General features: G+C 34.1%; 1 protein-coding gene across 1 annotated transcript in view; it reads left to right on the forward strand.

Moving 5' to 3' along the window:
* The first annotated feature begins 363 nt into the window (after positions 1 to 363).
* LOC110460098 (ras-related protein M-Ras-like) overlaps positions 364 to 17,708 on the forward strand; it is a 29,925-nt gene continuing 12,580 nt past the window's right edge. Inside the window, exon 1 of the mRNA XM_021512816.1 lies at positions 364 to 1,072. Within this exon, the coding sequence (XP_021368491.1) occupies positions 883 to 1,072 (190 nt within the window). The 5' untranslated portion in view covers positions 364 to 882. The remainder of the gene's footprint in view (positions 1,073 to 17,708) is intronic.

Below are 17,708 nucleotides of genomic sequence, written 5' to 3' on the forward strand. Positions count from 1 at the left end.
GTATCCCGGGTTCGTGATCGGAGTGGAGGTGGTACGGTCACACCATTCTTACATATCTCATCTCTGCCAAAAGGCCTACAAATATCCCGAAGTCACGTTTTCTCTGCATGGCATTTAAAGCGCAGTCTCTATCGATTCTGTGCTGTCACAGCATGATTGCTAGACAGATTCTTCAGATTTTTTGCCAACATACCACGTCATAGCTGCAAAGACATACCGTACGATCTCACATTGGAAAGTAAACAAACGTTGATTGCGAAAGAGCACCTGTTGGCCAATCACAAACGACATTCTTCACGGATTTGGAAATTAACCAATCAAATTTGTCGTTAAAAATAACTTTGATATTTCACAGCCCAGCCATATTGGCCGTGTATTAGTATTACTATCTTTGACGTGCTAACTGACAGCTCAAACGATCTAGGTGCAGTAATGTAGATTCGTTAGGTGTTAATCGTTTACCGGCGGTGAAAGCCATCTTACACAAACATAAGGCAGTATGTTGACTTACCTCTGGCGCATGTCAAGGACTTTAAACGGTTAGAGACACTAAGTTCGCTAACGGGAGCCTGACAGTGTGTGTTTACCATTTCGGACCGTACCACGAGGTCTCGGTAACACTCTGGGGATATTTACCTGTATCTCTGTGCGATCCTAAAACGTAATAGCGTAACCTGTGTTACAGAGAAATTGTGTCATTCGCTCTTCAGGGCAGCACTTCGCTCCAGAGGGTCTACTTCCTCCTGTATAAGCTATCATATCCGAGAGGAAATCTCTAATTGTGTAACGGGAGGGTATTCATACCAAGACAATTTGTGAAGTTAAAGGTTGTGTTTTTAGTATAGTGTGTGAACTTTAGGAATAACAGCAACATTTTCCACGATGTCCAAGGGTTTACACGGGGACAATGCTAAGACTTATAAACTCGTGGTGGTGGGTGATGGTGGTGTTGGAAAGTCGGCATTAACGATACAATTCTTCCAGAAAATGTTCGTTGAAGATTATGATCCTACAATTGAAGATTCCTACATTCAGAATGCAGAAATTGATGGCAAGTGGTGCATATTGGATGGTAAGTATACCAGATCACTTGAATTTGACACAAAATATAAAAACTATTTTAGAAGCGATTTTTTTTTTGCACAAACAAACATCCATGGTACCTAATGAAAATTGAGTTCCCCTATATATATCTTAAATGTGAGGTTTAGACCGGATGACGTTTTCTATAAAAAAAAAAACACCCACCTGGTTTGTTTAATTAATAATTAAATATAAAAAGGTGCTTAATGATTATAGTATAGTATAGATTATAAGTCCCTGGATGACAAAATAAAAAGATTATGAATTCTTTAAAATACCTAACGACTGAATTATCTTGTCATAAATACCTGACTGATGAAGATTTGTTAAATTAAACAAATTTAAATCTCACTTTTGTAATACGATGTATGTATTATTTGTTTATTAACATTAAAAGTTAGTAAATCTTTTGATCATCTGTTTATAAGTTCTATCAATAAGAATACCAGAAGTTAAACTGTATAAATATATACATATATGTATATGTGTATCCTATATGGCAGTCAATCATCGATTGTGATGACCAATGGTCAAATCATCAAAAGAATGTCAAAATACACATAAATATCGACCTATGTATATCAGATAATGAGATGGCACTTCCTGTGGTATATTATATACACATTTTTTGAGGGATTTTTCCACTGTCTGCAACAAATCTTGATTGAACATCTTTTATCAATTAAAAGTGTGAATACAAGGATATTTGCAGTTGAAATTCAAGTCTTACACATGTATCTTTTAGTCCTTATATCATATCTAATATAACCTTTTTGATTCAGTCTGATATGATTCTACAAAAAGGTTAATATACAATATTTCACCTTAAGCATTGCTAATTTTAAAAGGACAATTGTAAAATGCAGACCTTATAAAATTCTTTAGAAATAATAGCTAGAATAAACACCATTCATAGTAAGTTCATAATTTACTGTTATCAACTTTCGACAGAAATAGATCAAATTTGATTCTTCATGACACTGGGAACTTATTAGGTTTAATGTTGTACTTTCTAATTAATAAATTATTGAGGTATAATAAAGTCATTAATATTGTTAGCGTATGATAAAAGCAGCGCTGTTGTATGGTCTTGAACCAGTTGAGTCATTGAGTTGCCAAAGCTTTTGGGGTTGAGTGATATATCATTGTATTATTATCAGTGCTGGCTGTTTTTTTATCTCAAAAAATTCATTGGCTTCGCTCCTGTTATCATATGGCCAAATAAAACAGGTGCTAAATGCTAATACATCAACACAGGCTGTTGAAATACAACATAACTGTTTGATTGATGGAAACATACACCCCGCTAGTCCAAATTACCCTACCATGTTGTTCTAAGAATGGAGATTAGTCTTGATCGTAAAAGCGAAAAAACAGGTTTCTTTGAAGATCATACATTTGTTGTGTGTATACAGTACAAGCTGGTTCAACAAGTTGTTCTTATCCTTGAATCAATCTAAATCAAATTACATAAATATAAATAACTGAACACATAGGAAACAATCGGTTTGACAAAATGGGTTGACAGTTAATATATAATTTGAAATATTTAGTTTTAATGTACGGTTTCTGGTCAAGGTCATTCCCTCGTATCAGACTTAGCTTAAAAAAACATTGGTCATTCTTTTTTTTCATACCCTTTTGTATCTAAACAGTTTAATCTTTAGAACTAGTTTCAGCTATTCATGTACAAAACTAATTCACATTCCGATTGCATGTATTTTTATATAAAGTTTGCTTAGCAAACATTTTGGTATTTTTGCTTCCGGACAGGATAATTTCTCAAAGAAAGGACAATTTTTTTTAATGTATTTTATTATTAATCTGTATAAGCTGATCAAAACAGTATAGGTGGTCACAAGTTTAAGTCATGGTCGGCAAATCAGGCTGATCTGATTAGCAAAGCTGTGGTTTGAAGTTGTGTAAGTACAGTTAAATCGCAAAGCATTGTTAGCTTGAAATGTGCATTATTGTAAGAAAATATTAATAAAGCTGATATTTATTACCAAACTTTTCACAGATATTGAATAATCGCATGAAAAATAAGAAGGTTTCTGCATAATATCTTGTCAAGTTTTAGTTTTTAAAAGACAGTTGTATTTTTGATGTCTTCATTTTTGCTTTAATTAAGCTTACAACATTATGACTCAGGGTTAAAACATTATCCACATTCTTGTGGTGTAACAGTGACTAATGCAAGTTTATCATTTACCTGAGCTTAAGTATACATGTATATTTATACCTTATGAGATTTTTTTTGTTAAAGTGCATAATATTTCTATCATTTTAAAAATCTTTTTCAAAAGAACTGGTCTTATATCCGCTGTCACAAACATAACGCTTCCTTTCATCAATTTAGTAATATTCATGTGTTCATTGGGTCATAATAAAGGAAAATTTTTAATAAAAAAAAAATTAAAGGATGATCAGTCTAGTTGGTATGACGTTGTATGAAAATTTTTTGTAGCTATTTCACATATTTGTAATTTTATGAAACTCATTATATCATACTGAAACTAATTATACATAACTTATTTAAATCACAACATTAAATTTATTGAAATGCTGCTTTTAAAACACCATATAATTACATATTTTGACTTGAAGAATGATTACAAAATTGTCATTAAGTCAGATGTCTTTTGTACGCCTTTTAAAGTGATGACACGAGTTAAATAGCCGGCAATTACAGTTTATAAATATGTTTCACAGGGAGACTAATATCAATTAGTGTTTAAGCTTTATCACCTCCTGGGGGAATTTCAAAAGGTGACTTTCTAGTTAATGACCTGTTTTAGCTTCCTTTGCCTGTGGGCTAGTATTTCCACCATATCCTGGTCAGATTGTAACACCTGTGATCTATAGCTACCTGTAAACATGATCCAGGTACCTGAGATAATTGGACATCCGTGTGGGGACACACTAATCACGTGTGTCTAGCCCTGGGGGTAGTGTCAGAAACTCATATCACACTTATCACAAGTACCTACTTTTATTTTCTTACATGTATACATGTGCATTTTAAAAATTGTTTAACTATCTTTCAGTTTGAGTTTCGCCTTGAATATTAGTTTTGCTTTCAACACTTGCATACATTATCTACTTTGTATGTATATAAAGCTAGTTGCCAGCAAAATATTTCATTTTCAAATCTGCTAACGGAAAAAATCCTTTTTAGAACACAACACATAATGTTTCTTCACCTGTGTATATCAAAAATTGAAAGAAAAAACAAATGAATTAAATCAGAGAAGGTTTAAGATTTCATGCAAAAACAAACTTTTAGCCTAACTAGGAATTGCTGAGGGGATTAATATAAGAGTAACCAGACATTGAAAGTAGACACTTTCTTATTTTAGCAAGAGTTTTTAAAAGGAGCATTATGCATAATATTTACATCTATTAAGGTTTTCCAGGATATGGGATAGGTAAATTTGTAATTTAAGTCTCCAGTGATCATACAAGTCTGTGTGTAACCACAAAATGAGGTGGTTTTTGACCCTGACTCGACATGAGTGTGTTTTTGTAGTAGATATACTTAAATTCGATCATCAAAAATGAAGCAAATCTTTGATATTTTTGACTTCTCTATACATTATATGCTGGCCTTAATTTTGCTCAATTTTAGAAACTCTTGATCGGCACTCGAAAAATTCATAAAGGGAACAAGTTCAGATTCAGTGAATATTAACTCATTCACCCCTGAAATCTCATAATGAATTATTCCACCTTTGATTTTGAAGAGTTCAAATGTGTCTTCAGGGGTGAATGAGTTTATCGAGATCCTTCTGGTAGCCAGGCAGGCCCCTTTAATATATCTTCTGTAATCCCCGAGAAAAAAATAATACACAAACTAAAGACTTAAATGTTTATGGTTAAACATTAAAGCTATGACCTAATAAAGTTTGTGATACATTATTGTTTTCATAAAAAGTGGTTGACATTCGAAAATGCTACTGCAGTACGTAGATTACATTACATTCGATGATAAGCAATACATTTGTGGATAAGTTTCGATGATAAAAAATACATTTGTGGATAAGTTTGTGATATTTTGGGTAAATATTAACAACATAGATATGAAAATTATCAAGACAAGTAAGTCTGATGGAAATCTGATTGTATAAACGATACTGACAATATCTGGATGTAAAAAGGCTGACTTAACAGAACTTGCCTTATAATTATGAAGTCCCTTTAAAGCTTGCCCTATGGTTTTATTTTCTCGAAGGTAACATTTCTTACAAAGACAATCTTTTCCTTTATTGTCCAAACAAAAGAACAAAAAACAATCGGTTTGACAAAATTGGTTGACAGTAAATAATACTTCCGAATGTGACTCGTTGTTTTTGAAGGTATTGTTAAATTTGTAAAAGTCAATGCGATTAAGTCTGTTATCGTTTGCCAATATTTAAACTTTTCAATGTTTGTTGGTCTCTGTCAATTACAAAATTTATAACTCAAAACTTAGCTTTGTTTGTGATCATTGTAATGATGTGAAAAGTGAAATTAAGCAGTTGCAGCTTTGAACTCACAGTTGAAACTGATCTGGTTGAAATTTAAACAGAAATTGACCAAGGGTGACTACATGAAGTGAGACAGGAAATGACTGTTTTAAAGTGAAATTTGACCTTTTAAACCAGATTCTTAAGAAATAATTCCTTCCTGCATTTTTGTTATTCCCAAATCATTGATACAATGAATGCATGCAATGGAATGTTTGTCATTTATTTGTGTACAAGTACATTTCATTTAAACTTCAAAACTTTGAATTTTGAATATTGATTTTCATTGGGACATATAATTTCTTAAAAATTTTAATAGAAATTTCAGTTGCTATTCTATTTTCATAGAAATTTTATGCATGATATTTTACATATTCCTGTTTTCGTTGTTTTTTGGAAACCAAAACATAAAATTGAGTTGCTTGTATTTATGGAAATAAGTCAACTTATCGTAGCATCATAAATTGTTCTACAGATATTGTGAAATTTGACAGGTCAGTAAACTTGAAGAATTATAGCCCACTTCCTGTACATATGGAGAATACACTGGTCAAGTGGAACCCTACTAGGGCCTTGGTCCTGTTATATATACAGAATTTCAAACCGGCTAAAATTAACTCAAAACAGGTGTCGGAAGCAGCCCTCACACAGTTTCTGTCTCATTATCACCGTGGCTACAAATTTAGGATTTGGATTACAAGAGAAACTCAGAACTGCATGTGTCCATATGGTCATCTGTCTGGCTACTTATATAATTAAAGCTGATTGATTGAAAAACATATGTGCTGGACTTTGTGATCATTTTTGTCCCAATATTCCCAGTATACATGTACAGATGTAGCTTTTATGTAATTAAGACCATCAAGGTCAGAGTTCAGTTTGGGTCTAGCTGTGATGGGCTTGTTCCACAGTATTTTACTGTTACAGAAGTATATCATAGGACAACCATGGGCAAAATTCTGGCGGCAACATTTCAGGATGTGGTTCTTTCTCAGTAGCTTATAGGATTACCACTGAGGCCTGTGATAGTTGATCAGTTAATTTTACTAACATGTTTTTCTGAATGAGCAACAAAATTATCTTGGTTCTTTTTCTGAAAATTTATTATATTTCGTCAATATCCCCAATATGTAAACATTTCCATTCATTTGAGTAAGGATTTTGGTCTCCATTTGGCAATAACTTACCTCTAATTAGATACCTGTATTAGGACAAATTAACAAACAAACAAAATATTCTTAACTGCTTCAACAAATTACAACCAATCTGATTAAAATCATCTGTTACATGGCTCCGCCTGAGTGTGCCGCGTTCAGGGTCACGTTCAAGTGACCTTTAGATGAATCAATCAGATGCGCGCTGGCAAAAGTTTGCCAGCGAATCAGAATATCATGGTTGATAGATGAATAGCGAGGGGTATCGAACAGATTAGTTTTCCAAAACAAATATGGCGGCGCAGGGAACTGACGTTTCTACGACGCCAAGGAAAACGTACCCATTTGGTAATAATTGCTTAGGCAACACCGCCATACAGTCTTTTTTCTCTAATAAAACTTCGAATATCTTTTTCTGTTCGGGTTTTAGACGATCATTCTCAAATAACTTCAGAACTTTCGCATCATTCTCATCAATGTCCGCCATATTTGTTACAACTCTGAGCGCCCTTTTGAAAGAGGGTCCCTGATTGGTCAAAATTTAATGAGTATTTATAAATATAAAGGTCACCTGAACGTGACCCTGACCGCGGCACAGTTAATGAAGTCATGTAACATATGATTTTAATCAGATTGAATTACAATATGTATATATGTTATCAAGTGAACTTCTTCAGGTCATGGGTAGCTAACTTTTAAATTTAAATCAGGCACATAAAGGTAATGCTACCAAACCCATTCTAATTCTTTAAATCAGAATTTGAATAATATAAGAAAATAATTTCAATCAAGTTGTTATCTATTCAGAAAATGCTTTAACGGCTAAGCTAGATAAAAGTTCGCCGACATTTTTTCTTCAAATTATGCCAAAAAATCTGGTTTAAATATTTTGAATTTAAATAACAGTTGTATTTTCATCTCATATCTTTAATATTTTGACTAGGTTATCTTAAGTTGCAAGCTTTTTGGTAACAACTCCCGTTAAAATTTAGATTGACAACAGGGCGTGGAATTTGGAAGGTGGTTTGTGATAAAACTATGATAGGAGAAGATGTCAGTCTAACAGCAGGTAAAGAGACACTAGCCAGGACCACCTGAAGTGTTTTACGAAAAAAATCATCAAGCTCGTTTTATTTTTACAATAAAACCACGCCCTTGATTTGCACAAAAAACTGTACTCAATCTTGAGCAAATATTGTATTTGACCCAATGAACACACACCTTGTAGAATTATATGCATTTTTTCAGCAAGATGTTTTTTTTACTGTAGATTGTAACCCTTTCACCCCTATGTAACTTAAGTAAACTTGACCATGTATCAATCTTGATGAGTCCATTGTGGTCTTCAGTGGTGAAAGGTTAAACGATTGGTAAGATAATGTAAGCAATGCATCAATCTCCCTAGTGTTAAATATTCATCTTTTTATCTCTCATACAAGATACCCTTATCTCTATCTGATACACTCAAGATAGAGATTTTTGTTTCAAAAATGTCACGGAATTTTACAAGATACCCTATATTCCAAAATATTAATTGCAGAATGTGCTGTCAATTTTGCACAAAAAAAAGCAAGAGTTTTCGTTACTTACACTCAAGATAGAGTGGGTTTTTTTCAAAAATGTCGAGGAATTCTACAATCGTAAGAATGCTGAAGGATCCTTTAAGTTTTGCACTCATTTTGAAAAAAAATGTCTGTTCTCGTGAATGTCATCACTATTTGAATTATCACCTTCCAATATGTCAATCAAATGAACATTTCTTTATTCTGAAGAGTTACCCGTAATAAGTTTAGAGGAACATTATAATTTTCAAGAAGACTTTTGTACGTATTACATTATCCAGGCCAAGTCTTAAACAGGCCTCAGCAGAATTTGAATTTTCACTGCCTTTAATAAGTTGAAGGAAAAATTATACGATCTACAGTAACTTTGGAGAACAACCATCAAAATTAGTTGAAGCAGAATTATACAATCTACAGTAACTTAGGGGAGCAAGCACCAAAATAAGTTCAGGCAAAATTATACAATCTGCAGTAATTTTGGAGAACAACTTTCAAAATCAGTTGAGGGAAAACATTATACAATCTGCAGTAACTTGGGAGAGCACTCATCAAAATAAGTTGAGGAAAAAATTTGAACTATTTACAGTTAAAGTTACTGCAACTTTTTGGAAATTCGGCAAATTGTAAATTTAAGCCTTTATTTGAATTACTACTGTAACAAGTAAAATACACTTTCACTCTGGGACATTTTTTACAATATTGGAATATTGCCTAGCTTTAGAGGTATACTCTGTTTACGATATATATACCTGAACCTTTAGCAATGAAGTTTCAGATCGGCCTTACCTTCAAAATCACAGCTTCAGACAAAAAAGATTGACTTCAGAGATTAGGGAAGTATTTTGGGTTGTGCTCAAAGAGTGTCTGTGATAAAAAGCATGCCTGTAAGGTCTATCTGGCGGCCCCTATGTGTTATATAGCATGAAACGTTTGTTTATTGAGCATGGTATTTTAGGTATATTGTATAATGGTTACGTAGATTTGGCGTACAATATCATTTGAATATCCTTGCGGTGCAGATCTAGAAAATATTGAGTGGCACTTGATTTATGGAAGACCAAAAAATATGTAGAAGTGAGTTTTTATAAATGTACATGTGTTCAAAAGAACAACATTGAGATAGGATAAATATTACAGCATCACTTTACCTGACGTTCATGGTGGGGGGTTACGTGTAGGAATTTCTTCAGGGGGAGGTAGTAAAAATTCTTTTATAACACATTTTTCATTGCTATGGTGGCTGTGGTAGTGCAGCTACTTAATGGACCCTCAGAAGCTTTCTTTTTATAAAGATAATAAAAACACCATTAGTGGCCTATGTACGGACACAATATGGATATACTTATTTTTTACCCTCCTCTTTATTGGAATTTTGTTTATCAAAAACCTAAGAACATGCAATACATTTGAATACAAACTCATTACTGTTCAAATGTATTGCATGTTCCTAGGTTTTTAATTACATGATAGAATTTCATTCTTTCATGACAGAATTTCATTCTGAATGGAGAAGTGTGATTCACAAGAATAATTTTGTATTTAAATGAACTTTTCTTTTTTTCAAAATCTGAATTACACGTATTTGGAATTTTGTATTATAGTATCATGATTTCATATACAGCCCAGGTGTTGTGCATGTAAGGTCATCGTTAGATTTAAGTTACTTGTGTACACAAAGTGATACCCCTACAGGTATTTACCTGTATCACTTCATTGGATGTACCTGTCCAGGTAGGTTGACCTGATAACGATCTTACCCAGGTGAGATTAGCGCATATCTCATGTCACGCCGTTGTCGAGCAAGTATGCGCGCCATACAGAGCTGATGTAAAGGTGGAAGTTCTAATATGTTTGGCCTACTGTTAAGTATTGGGGCTATTTCAATAAGGGGATTGTCACCCATATAGTTCTCAACAAGGCATTTCCTGTCTGTGTGCCCGCCTGGTATCGTGAAATAGGGTCGCTTGGGTGCCCATTAGGGTGAAACCTTGGGGGTAGGATAGAGAGAGATTTTGTTTAAAGGACCTTTAGGGAGCNGGGGGGGGGGGGGGGGGGGGGGGGGGGGGGCTTGCATTAGAGGTACATTAATTAACCCACATCTACAATAGAATAGAAGCAGTACATGAGGTGGTTCCTATATGATTGTGGGTGCCTATAAGAAATGCTACTTTAAAAATAAGATAAATATTATAGGGCAGTTTAATTCCTGGTGGCCATCGTCACCCCACCCTCCTGTAGCTCAATGTCCCTTAAGGACCCTCCTGTGATACCTCAATGAATATTTGTCTGTAAGGTTATGCAAAACTCTCCTTTAACTAGCTATGAAAGATGTTTATTTCATTCCCCTCGGAGGAAAAGTTGTACAATAAAACCAAATACCTAGTCATACAATCATTATTATCGTTGTTTTGAACATGCCCAATGCTGATCATGAACTCTCTGATAATCTCTGAAACCTCCGTTCTATCGATGCAACTGTCTTGTAAGAGTTAGCTATACTGACCCTGTCCATATTTCTGACATCCATCCTTCATTTTTAGTGACTTCTTTATAGTACATTATTTACAACCTTTTTGCTTCTATAAAATGTCCCTTGTCAATTCCAAGTGCTTAGTGCACATATTGGTAGTCAAACTTCTGTTTAAAAACAGGACCTAAGAAATGAAATGTTCAATAGACCTAATTACAGCCGACTCATTAGGGGTAGATTAAAATAGATCCGTCTTAATTACCCAACTATAGGTATATTGAGACACTTGTCGGTCGATTGTTCAAATACATTGTACAAGTTCATCTATACTTAATTGACAGAAATCGTCAAAATGTTTAAATCGGGATCGTGTCCATTGAATGTCGAAATATGGATTGATAATCTTATCAAGAGTGCGAATCAAGTAATTATACCTACATACAGGGAGATCAGTTACGGCAAATTTATCATTATAAATGGCCTGGTTTATCATTGACAAAACTGTTGAAGGGCCATTTGGTTAATAGTCTGTTCTTAAAGGGATTTCTTTTGTAATTGCATAAAGGAAGCTGAAAGGACAATATTCGGATAACATGATAGGACGTTTTGGACACTGGACATTTATTTTTAATGATCATTTTCTGAATCGAGTATACAATATCGTCTCCAATACCTATTTAATAGATATTATGAACGGTTCAAAAGAGCTTGTTAACATAAAAATATAAAGACATCTTTGATGATCATTAATCTCTAAGATACCAAATTCTACATTCTAAGTTTCTCAGTTTATTGATTTGAGTCTGCCATGGTGGATAAAAGTGTTAAGTGTAAAAAAAAACAAAAAAACAAAAACACAAGATTGTTAAATACTGTTTTACAAAGATTTTCGTTGCGTGAATTTTAATACATTGTGTAGGCTTAAATAAGATGGATATTTACTTTTATGTTCATTTCAAAACCCTGCAGCGTTCAATTTGGCCACACCCATTTCACAGTCGGTGTTTGTCAAAAGCAATACAAGTTGTTTAGTTCTTTTGATAGTTTCTTACTTTTTAAAGACTTACTTATAGGCATTTCTGCATTTTCTTGTTCTGATAAATTCATGAAGTTCTTAAGTTGTATTTTGGTGTTTACCTGAAAAAATTTGCAAGTTATAGCCGTAGAGTGTTTTATTATACGTTTTATTATAAGCAGTTATGGGGGTACACTGGAATCACCCTGTCTGTCTGTCTGTCATCCACAGTAACTTGTTCGGAAAACTCCTCCTTACCTAACAGATGGATTTCATTGAAACTTTGCATGAATGATCGGTATCTGATGTAGCTGTGCACCAGCATTTTAATTTGGGATTTCGACCCTTTTTGATGGAGTTATGCCCCTTTGCGGGAAATACTTGTCCACACAACACCTCCTTAACTAACAGGTGGATTTCATTGAAACTTGCATGAATGATCGGTATCTTATGTTGTTGTGCACCAGCATATTAATTTGGGATTTTGACCCTTTTTGATTTGAGATATGCCCCTTTGTGCGAAATACTTGTTACTGGTGGGAGACTATGGATTGCTTTGCAATGCTTTGCCTTAGTAATAAGCCTTTAACTTACAGTTCTGGTTTATATATAGCAGCGGGGGTATTAAGTTAGCCTTTGGCTTACAGTTCTAGTCAAAAGTGCCGTTTCAACATTGTTGGATATCATTGTACATTATATTTAAGGATGCCTGTCAGACCCACTGTTTTGTGTTGGGTGTTACTGCACATTATATTTAAGGATACCTGACCCACTGTTCTGTGTTTGGTGTTACTGTACATTACATTTAAGGATACCTGACCCACTGTTCTGTGTGGTGTTACTGTACATTATATTTAAGGATACCTGACCCACTGTTCTGTGTTTGTTGTTACTGTACATTATATTTAAGGGTCCCTGACCCCCTGTTCTGTAGATTTTCGTACATGCAGTAACCTCCCCTTAACTCCCGTTTGGTTATAACTGTAGCAGAGTTGGTCCAGGACACTTCTGTTGACTCGGTTGCTCAGTCTGTTAGAGCGATAGTATAACAATCTGAAGTTCTGGGTTCGAATCCCAGTCTAGCCCTGCTGAAAATTTGACACTCAGTTCTAGTTCTACCGGTTTCTTGCCTACTTCAACAAAATGAAGGTAATGAAGGTTCTAAAAGTTATGATAGGAATTGCATGGCTTGGGGATAAAAAGATTAGTTATATATACATGTACAAGAGGGGATTTCAGATTTAAAGGAAGGTGGTGTAGCACTAGTGGCCAAGTCAGGAGGGAGTTGTTTATTACGTTTTGTTTATTTTTTTCATAAAAGCCAAGCAGGGTATTATTTTCTTTTTCGGAAATGATTTATCAAAACTATAGTCATACCATTAAAATAGGTTTTAAATGCGTAGTTTTAACTTTTGAACTTTTGGCAGTGGTACTGGGATGGGATCCTTAAGATTTGTATGAAATGTTTTGCTATCATGTGGGCTATCCTTAACACTGCAAGAAAAAATGTCTAGACACAGTTCCCTGTGCATATAATTTGATTATAAGAATAAAATTTGTTTTAATACAACCCAACATACTTAAAAGTGCTGTTGGACTATAGACATTACCCATACAGTTAGCTTAACTCATTCACCCCTGAAGACACATTTGAACTCTTCCAATTCAAAGGTTGGAATAGTTCATTATGAAATTTCAGGGGTGAATGAGTTAAAGCATTTAGCCAGTAGCTTTATGTTATTTTGTTATGTGACGATAATATCACTATAGGTTTAGAAGTTTAACCATGCACTGAAAAACTGATTTTGATAAAGCCTGATCTACGATAAAGTTGGTTGTTTGCAAACATTTCATGCTGCAGACATCTTTGATCGGACACCAATTTTAAACAACCTCCAGTATCGTAAACAGGTGTATCAAATCTTAACATGTACATGTATATCAATAACCGATAACAAACTGGCCAAGAGTATAAACAACAGCCACGAGCTCCGTGCCTCGGATAAATATCAAAGGTTACTCGGTGCATTCTTTATACGTTCTGTGTATTTATGTATTGATATATTACAAATGGACCAAAGATGTTAACAGAATGTTAGGCTCAGGAAATATTTTAATAGTTATTGTAAAAGTATGGCCTGCAGTTGGCCAGATTTGTTGTCAGTTTTCCTGTATAATAGTAAATCCGGCCCTTTAAATTTAAAACCTACATCAATTAATTGATTAATTTGATTAAGATTTTTCGTCTTACAACAGCTTGAGGTCTTATTATAAAATTGTTTTAACCTACAGTTTTGTAAGGTAAGTGTTAACACCAGAATAAATAAAATAAATCCATGATTGGTTTTATGTTGCCCTTACTGATATATTGTATTTTGATCTTTACGATTGAAATGTACGGTCATAATAAGAATCAATTCGGTCAAAGTTTTTCGTCTTTTTTAAGCATAATTACAGTCATTATATAGGATAATAAATTTAAATATTAGACTATATAAAAAAATATCAAAAAGTGATCTATTATATAACTTCCGCAACTGTGGTATATATAGTTATGGAAGGATATGTCTTACTTTCTCCTCCTTTCTCAAAGGAGTTCCACATCGACTGAATGTTATGCACAAGACCCTCAATCAACTTTTACATATGCTGTAATTATAAAGTATAGATGGAATAGAAAGAAGTAAATGTGATGCCCAAAAGAAAATATAATTGAAGTTTTTAGGCCTAGCTTGTCTGTCTTATAAAAATGCCCTTCTTATGTTTATTTGGTCCCCTCAAGAAATTCATTTATTTTATTTTATATATATTGGATCTTACATGAGTTTCCATTTCATAGGAGATTTATGAAACAAGTCTAAGAATTTTTCAATTTAGCGAGCCTCTGCCGAGCTAAAATGAGTCTCATGAAAACTAGAAATTTTGTGAAACCCAGAGTTTCATAAATTTCATATGAAATGAAAATGTGTAAAACGACAATTTTCATGCAACCTTGAAATGTAAAAAGCTGTCATTTTGACTCAAATGCGTAAGTCTGTGACGTCATGTACTTGTCCGAGGCGTGACATCACAATTGAAACAATTGAAACTTACAACCAATCACGGGTCTGATAGGTCATATTACGTGGGTTAATACGCAAACAAATATGACATGGGTATATTCACTGGATAGCACAGTACATTCTGTGATAAAAACAGTTTCCACTGCAGATCTCTGTGCTTTGTGTGTATAATATGACCTAAAAAGTTATGGGTGTTTAAGCTGGAACTTGATAGTGTTACAAAGTGTAAAGAATAGGATGGTGTCCCTTGCACAAGTGTCCGCTGGGGTAATGAGGCGACATGTACACGCTACACTTTAGTGAGCCGGAGGATGGTCACAGACATAAGAGAGGCATGCTTGGTGCTCTTCAACCAAAGGGTTTGTGGATGTGCAAAGTATATGTGGCGTAATGGGTGGGTTTGGTGGTCTTATTGCCCAGTTTGAGAGACATAATTTGAACCCAGGAGACAAGCCCAGCAGTGAGAGCACTGATTCACTTCAACTCGTACCACTTGGATGGGTTCGTCTTTGTACAGAGTGTGGACAGTGGGCTTGGTGCATGGTGTCCTGACTTACAAGACCTGAAGACAAGTCAAGCTATATGCTTTTGATGAAGAATGCCAAACCCATGGCCACCAATAAAAACTTTGAGGGTGATCAGTATCTTCGTACCTAGAGTACCTGGAGAAAACCCACATGGTCAGTCAGGTGATCCCATACCTTTTCACGTCTGATCGGGGAATGGAACCTCGGCTGCCTTGGTGAAAAGTGGGTACTCTCTCCACTGTGCCACCTGACCACCCTAATTTTAAATTTGGTTAGGTTTGTCTTTGAATAGTCTGAGGTATGGGTGGGTTTAATTAGAATACAGGACGTAGTTTGAATGGTTATATCTTAAATTAGGGTTACTGATCATTGTTTTATTAAGACAGTAATTTCAGTGGTATATATGTGTGGTGCTAACTTGTCTAACCCTTTCACCCCTATGTAACTTGAGTAGACTCTACTATGCATTGATATGGATGAGTCCATTATGGTCTACAGTGGTGAAAGAGCTAAAGGGAATTTCCCTTCAGCAAGCACTGGATTGACAGATTAGAGAGCTTTACTTTATCAAAACCAGATTTGCTGACAACAATATTTTCCAAAATAAAAATATAACCATCAGAAGACAAGAAATACAAAAAATATTATGAATATAATTTTCTGATATTAAAAAAAATGCATTTTTCACAACCTGTTCAGCTTATCATGGCTTTGAAGAACTGGACCCATCACGTTGTCTATCATATGTATTAAAGTAGAATGAAACATGCCATTATAATGTATTACTAATTACCTGTTGTTTACGAATTACCTGTTGTTTGTCTATAATGAGTCGATCTTATGTAATGTTACTCCATAAAGTTACATAGCTTCTAAGGAAAGATACTCATTACCCGAGTCGTGCAGTGTAATACGAAAATGAAATGTTTTCCTTTCACAACTTTTTGCAATTTCAATGCTAACTTCTGCTGATTGCTTGCACAAGGACAGTAATACATGCGATCCGTTTGTGATGGATAATGAATTAAAAAATGTAATCCGATTGCGCCTATTGTGACGTCAACCTTTCATGCAGCCGATTTAATCTCTTCCCACCTATAGACTTAATTTACTCTTAAATCGGCATTATTGCGATTAATGTCCTTTTCTTACCTTTCTGCACTTTGATTTCTCTGCAATATTTTAGCTGAGTAGGCAACACATGGAGACATATTTCAACTTCCTAAATTTGGTTGAAGAATTATTAACATATTTTTTAATCTTGATAGAAAATCTAATTAATATAAAAAAAATCTTTAACTTATTAATTAACGCCTTGTTTCGGTACAAGAAAGCTTACAAATCTTATTAATCTTGATAAAATCTTACCAATATAAACTTGGAACTTTAAACACTTGAATTTTCAACAATAACATTTTTTTTGTTACAAGGAAGTTACCGATACAATACTTCAGTTTAAACTTGAGTTTAAATTGATGTGATAAATAATATGAGATCTCTTTAAGGACTGTGGCCAGTATAACCAATTATGATACTAAGTGTCAGGAAGTGGGAAAGTGTTAAAATGATTAGAGTATTATCAGTTGCTCATTCTCATGTGGATGAAATCCTATGGGAAATTCTACATAAAGCTTAAATTAAGAAAATAAGGAAGTAAAATCATCTTTTGATAAAAAAAAAAAATATATATATATATATTGGGATATTTTTTGTGAAAAAAATCTAAATCTCATTGGGAATGAGACCAAAAATTAATGTGACCCCAGGTATCTAGGCGATAAAATCCCTGAATACGTTATTGCAAGCCAGGAGTCTTCCTAGCCCACCTTTTCAAACAGCAATCAGAAGGAAAGGGTCTGTTTGCTTTTCTGATTTTATCGCAGTTAATTTGTCAGAAATGATAAATGCGCCAAAATAAATACAAAATAAATTTAATATAAATGTAATGGTTTTCGTATGGGTGTGCCAACATTTGGTTTATATCCACGTACAGGTATCTTGTTCAGTAGTTATATAAAACATACATTATTTACTTTGGAAAAACAAATTAGGCTGCTTGTCGTACATACATTAAATGTTGTCAGGTTTGTAAGATTTGTCAAACACATCTGTACTGAAAGGTTTCGGAAAGGTTTGCCAATTTTCAATCTCCTCACCTGAAATGTAGACATTCGACTACATACTGTGTCTGGATTGCTATGATTCCTGCCTCAGTCTTTTGATAAAGGTTAAAGATTGAATACTTTCGTCATGCTGTGGAGCTAATTATTCCCTTATTCACAGAAAGTGTATAAATATATATATTACTATTTCATGCAGCATTGAACTGG

The sequence above is a fragment of the Mizuhopecten yessoensis genome, unplaced genomic scaffold (assembly GCF_002113885.1).
Source record: "Mizuhopecten yessoensis strain PY_sf001 unplaced genomic scaffold, ASM211388v2 scaffold10317, whole genome shotgun sequence".
In the NCBI taxonomy this organism is placed as follows: Eukaryota; Metazoa; Mollusca; class Bivalvia; order Pectinida; family Pectinidae; genus Mizuhopecten; species Mizuhopecten yessoensis.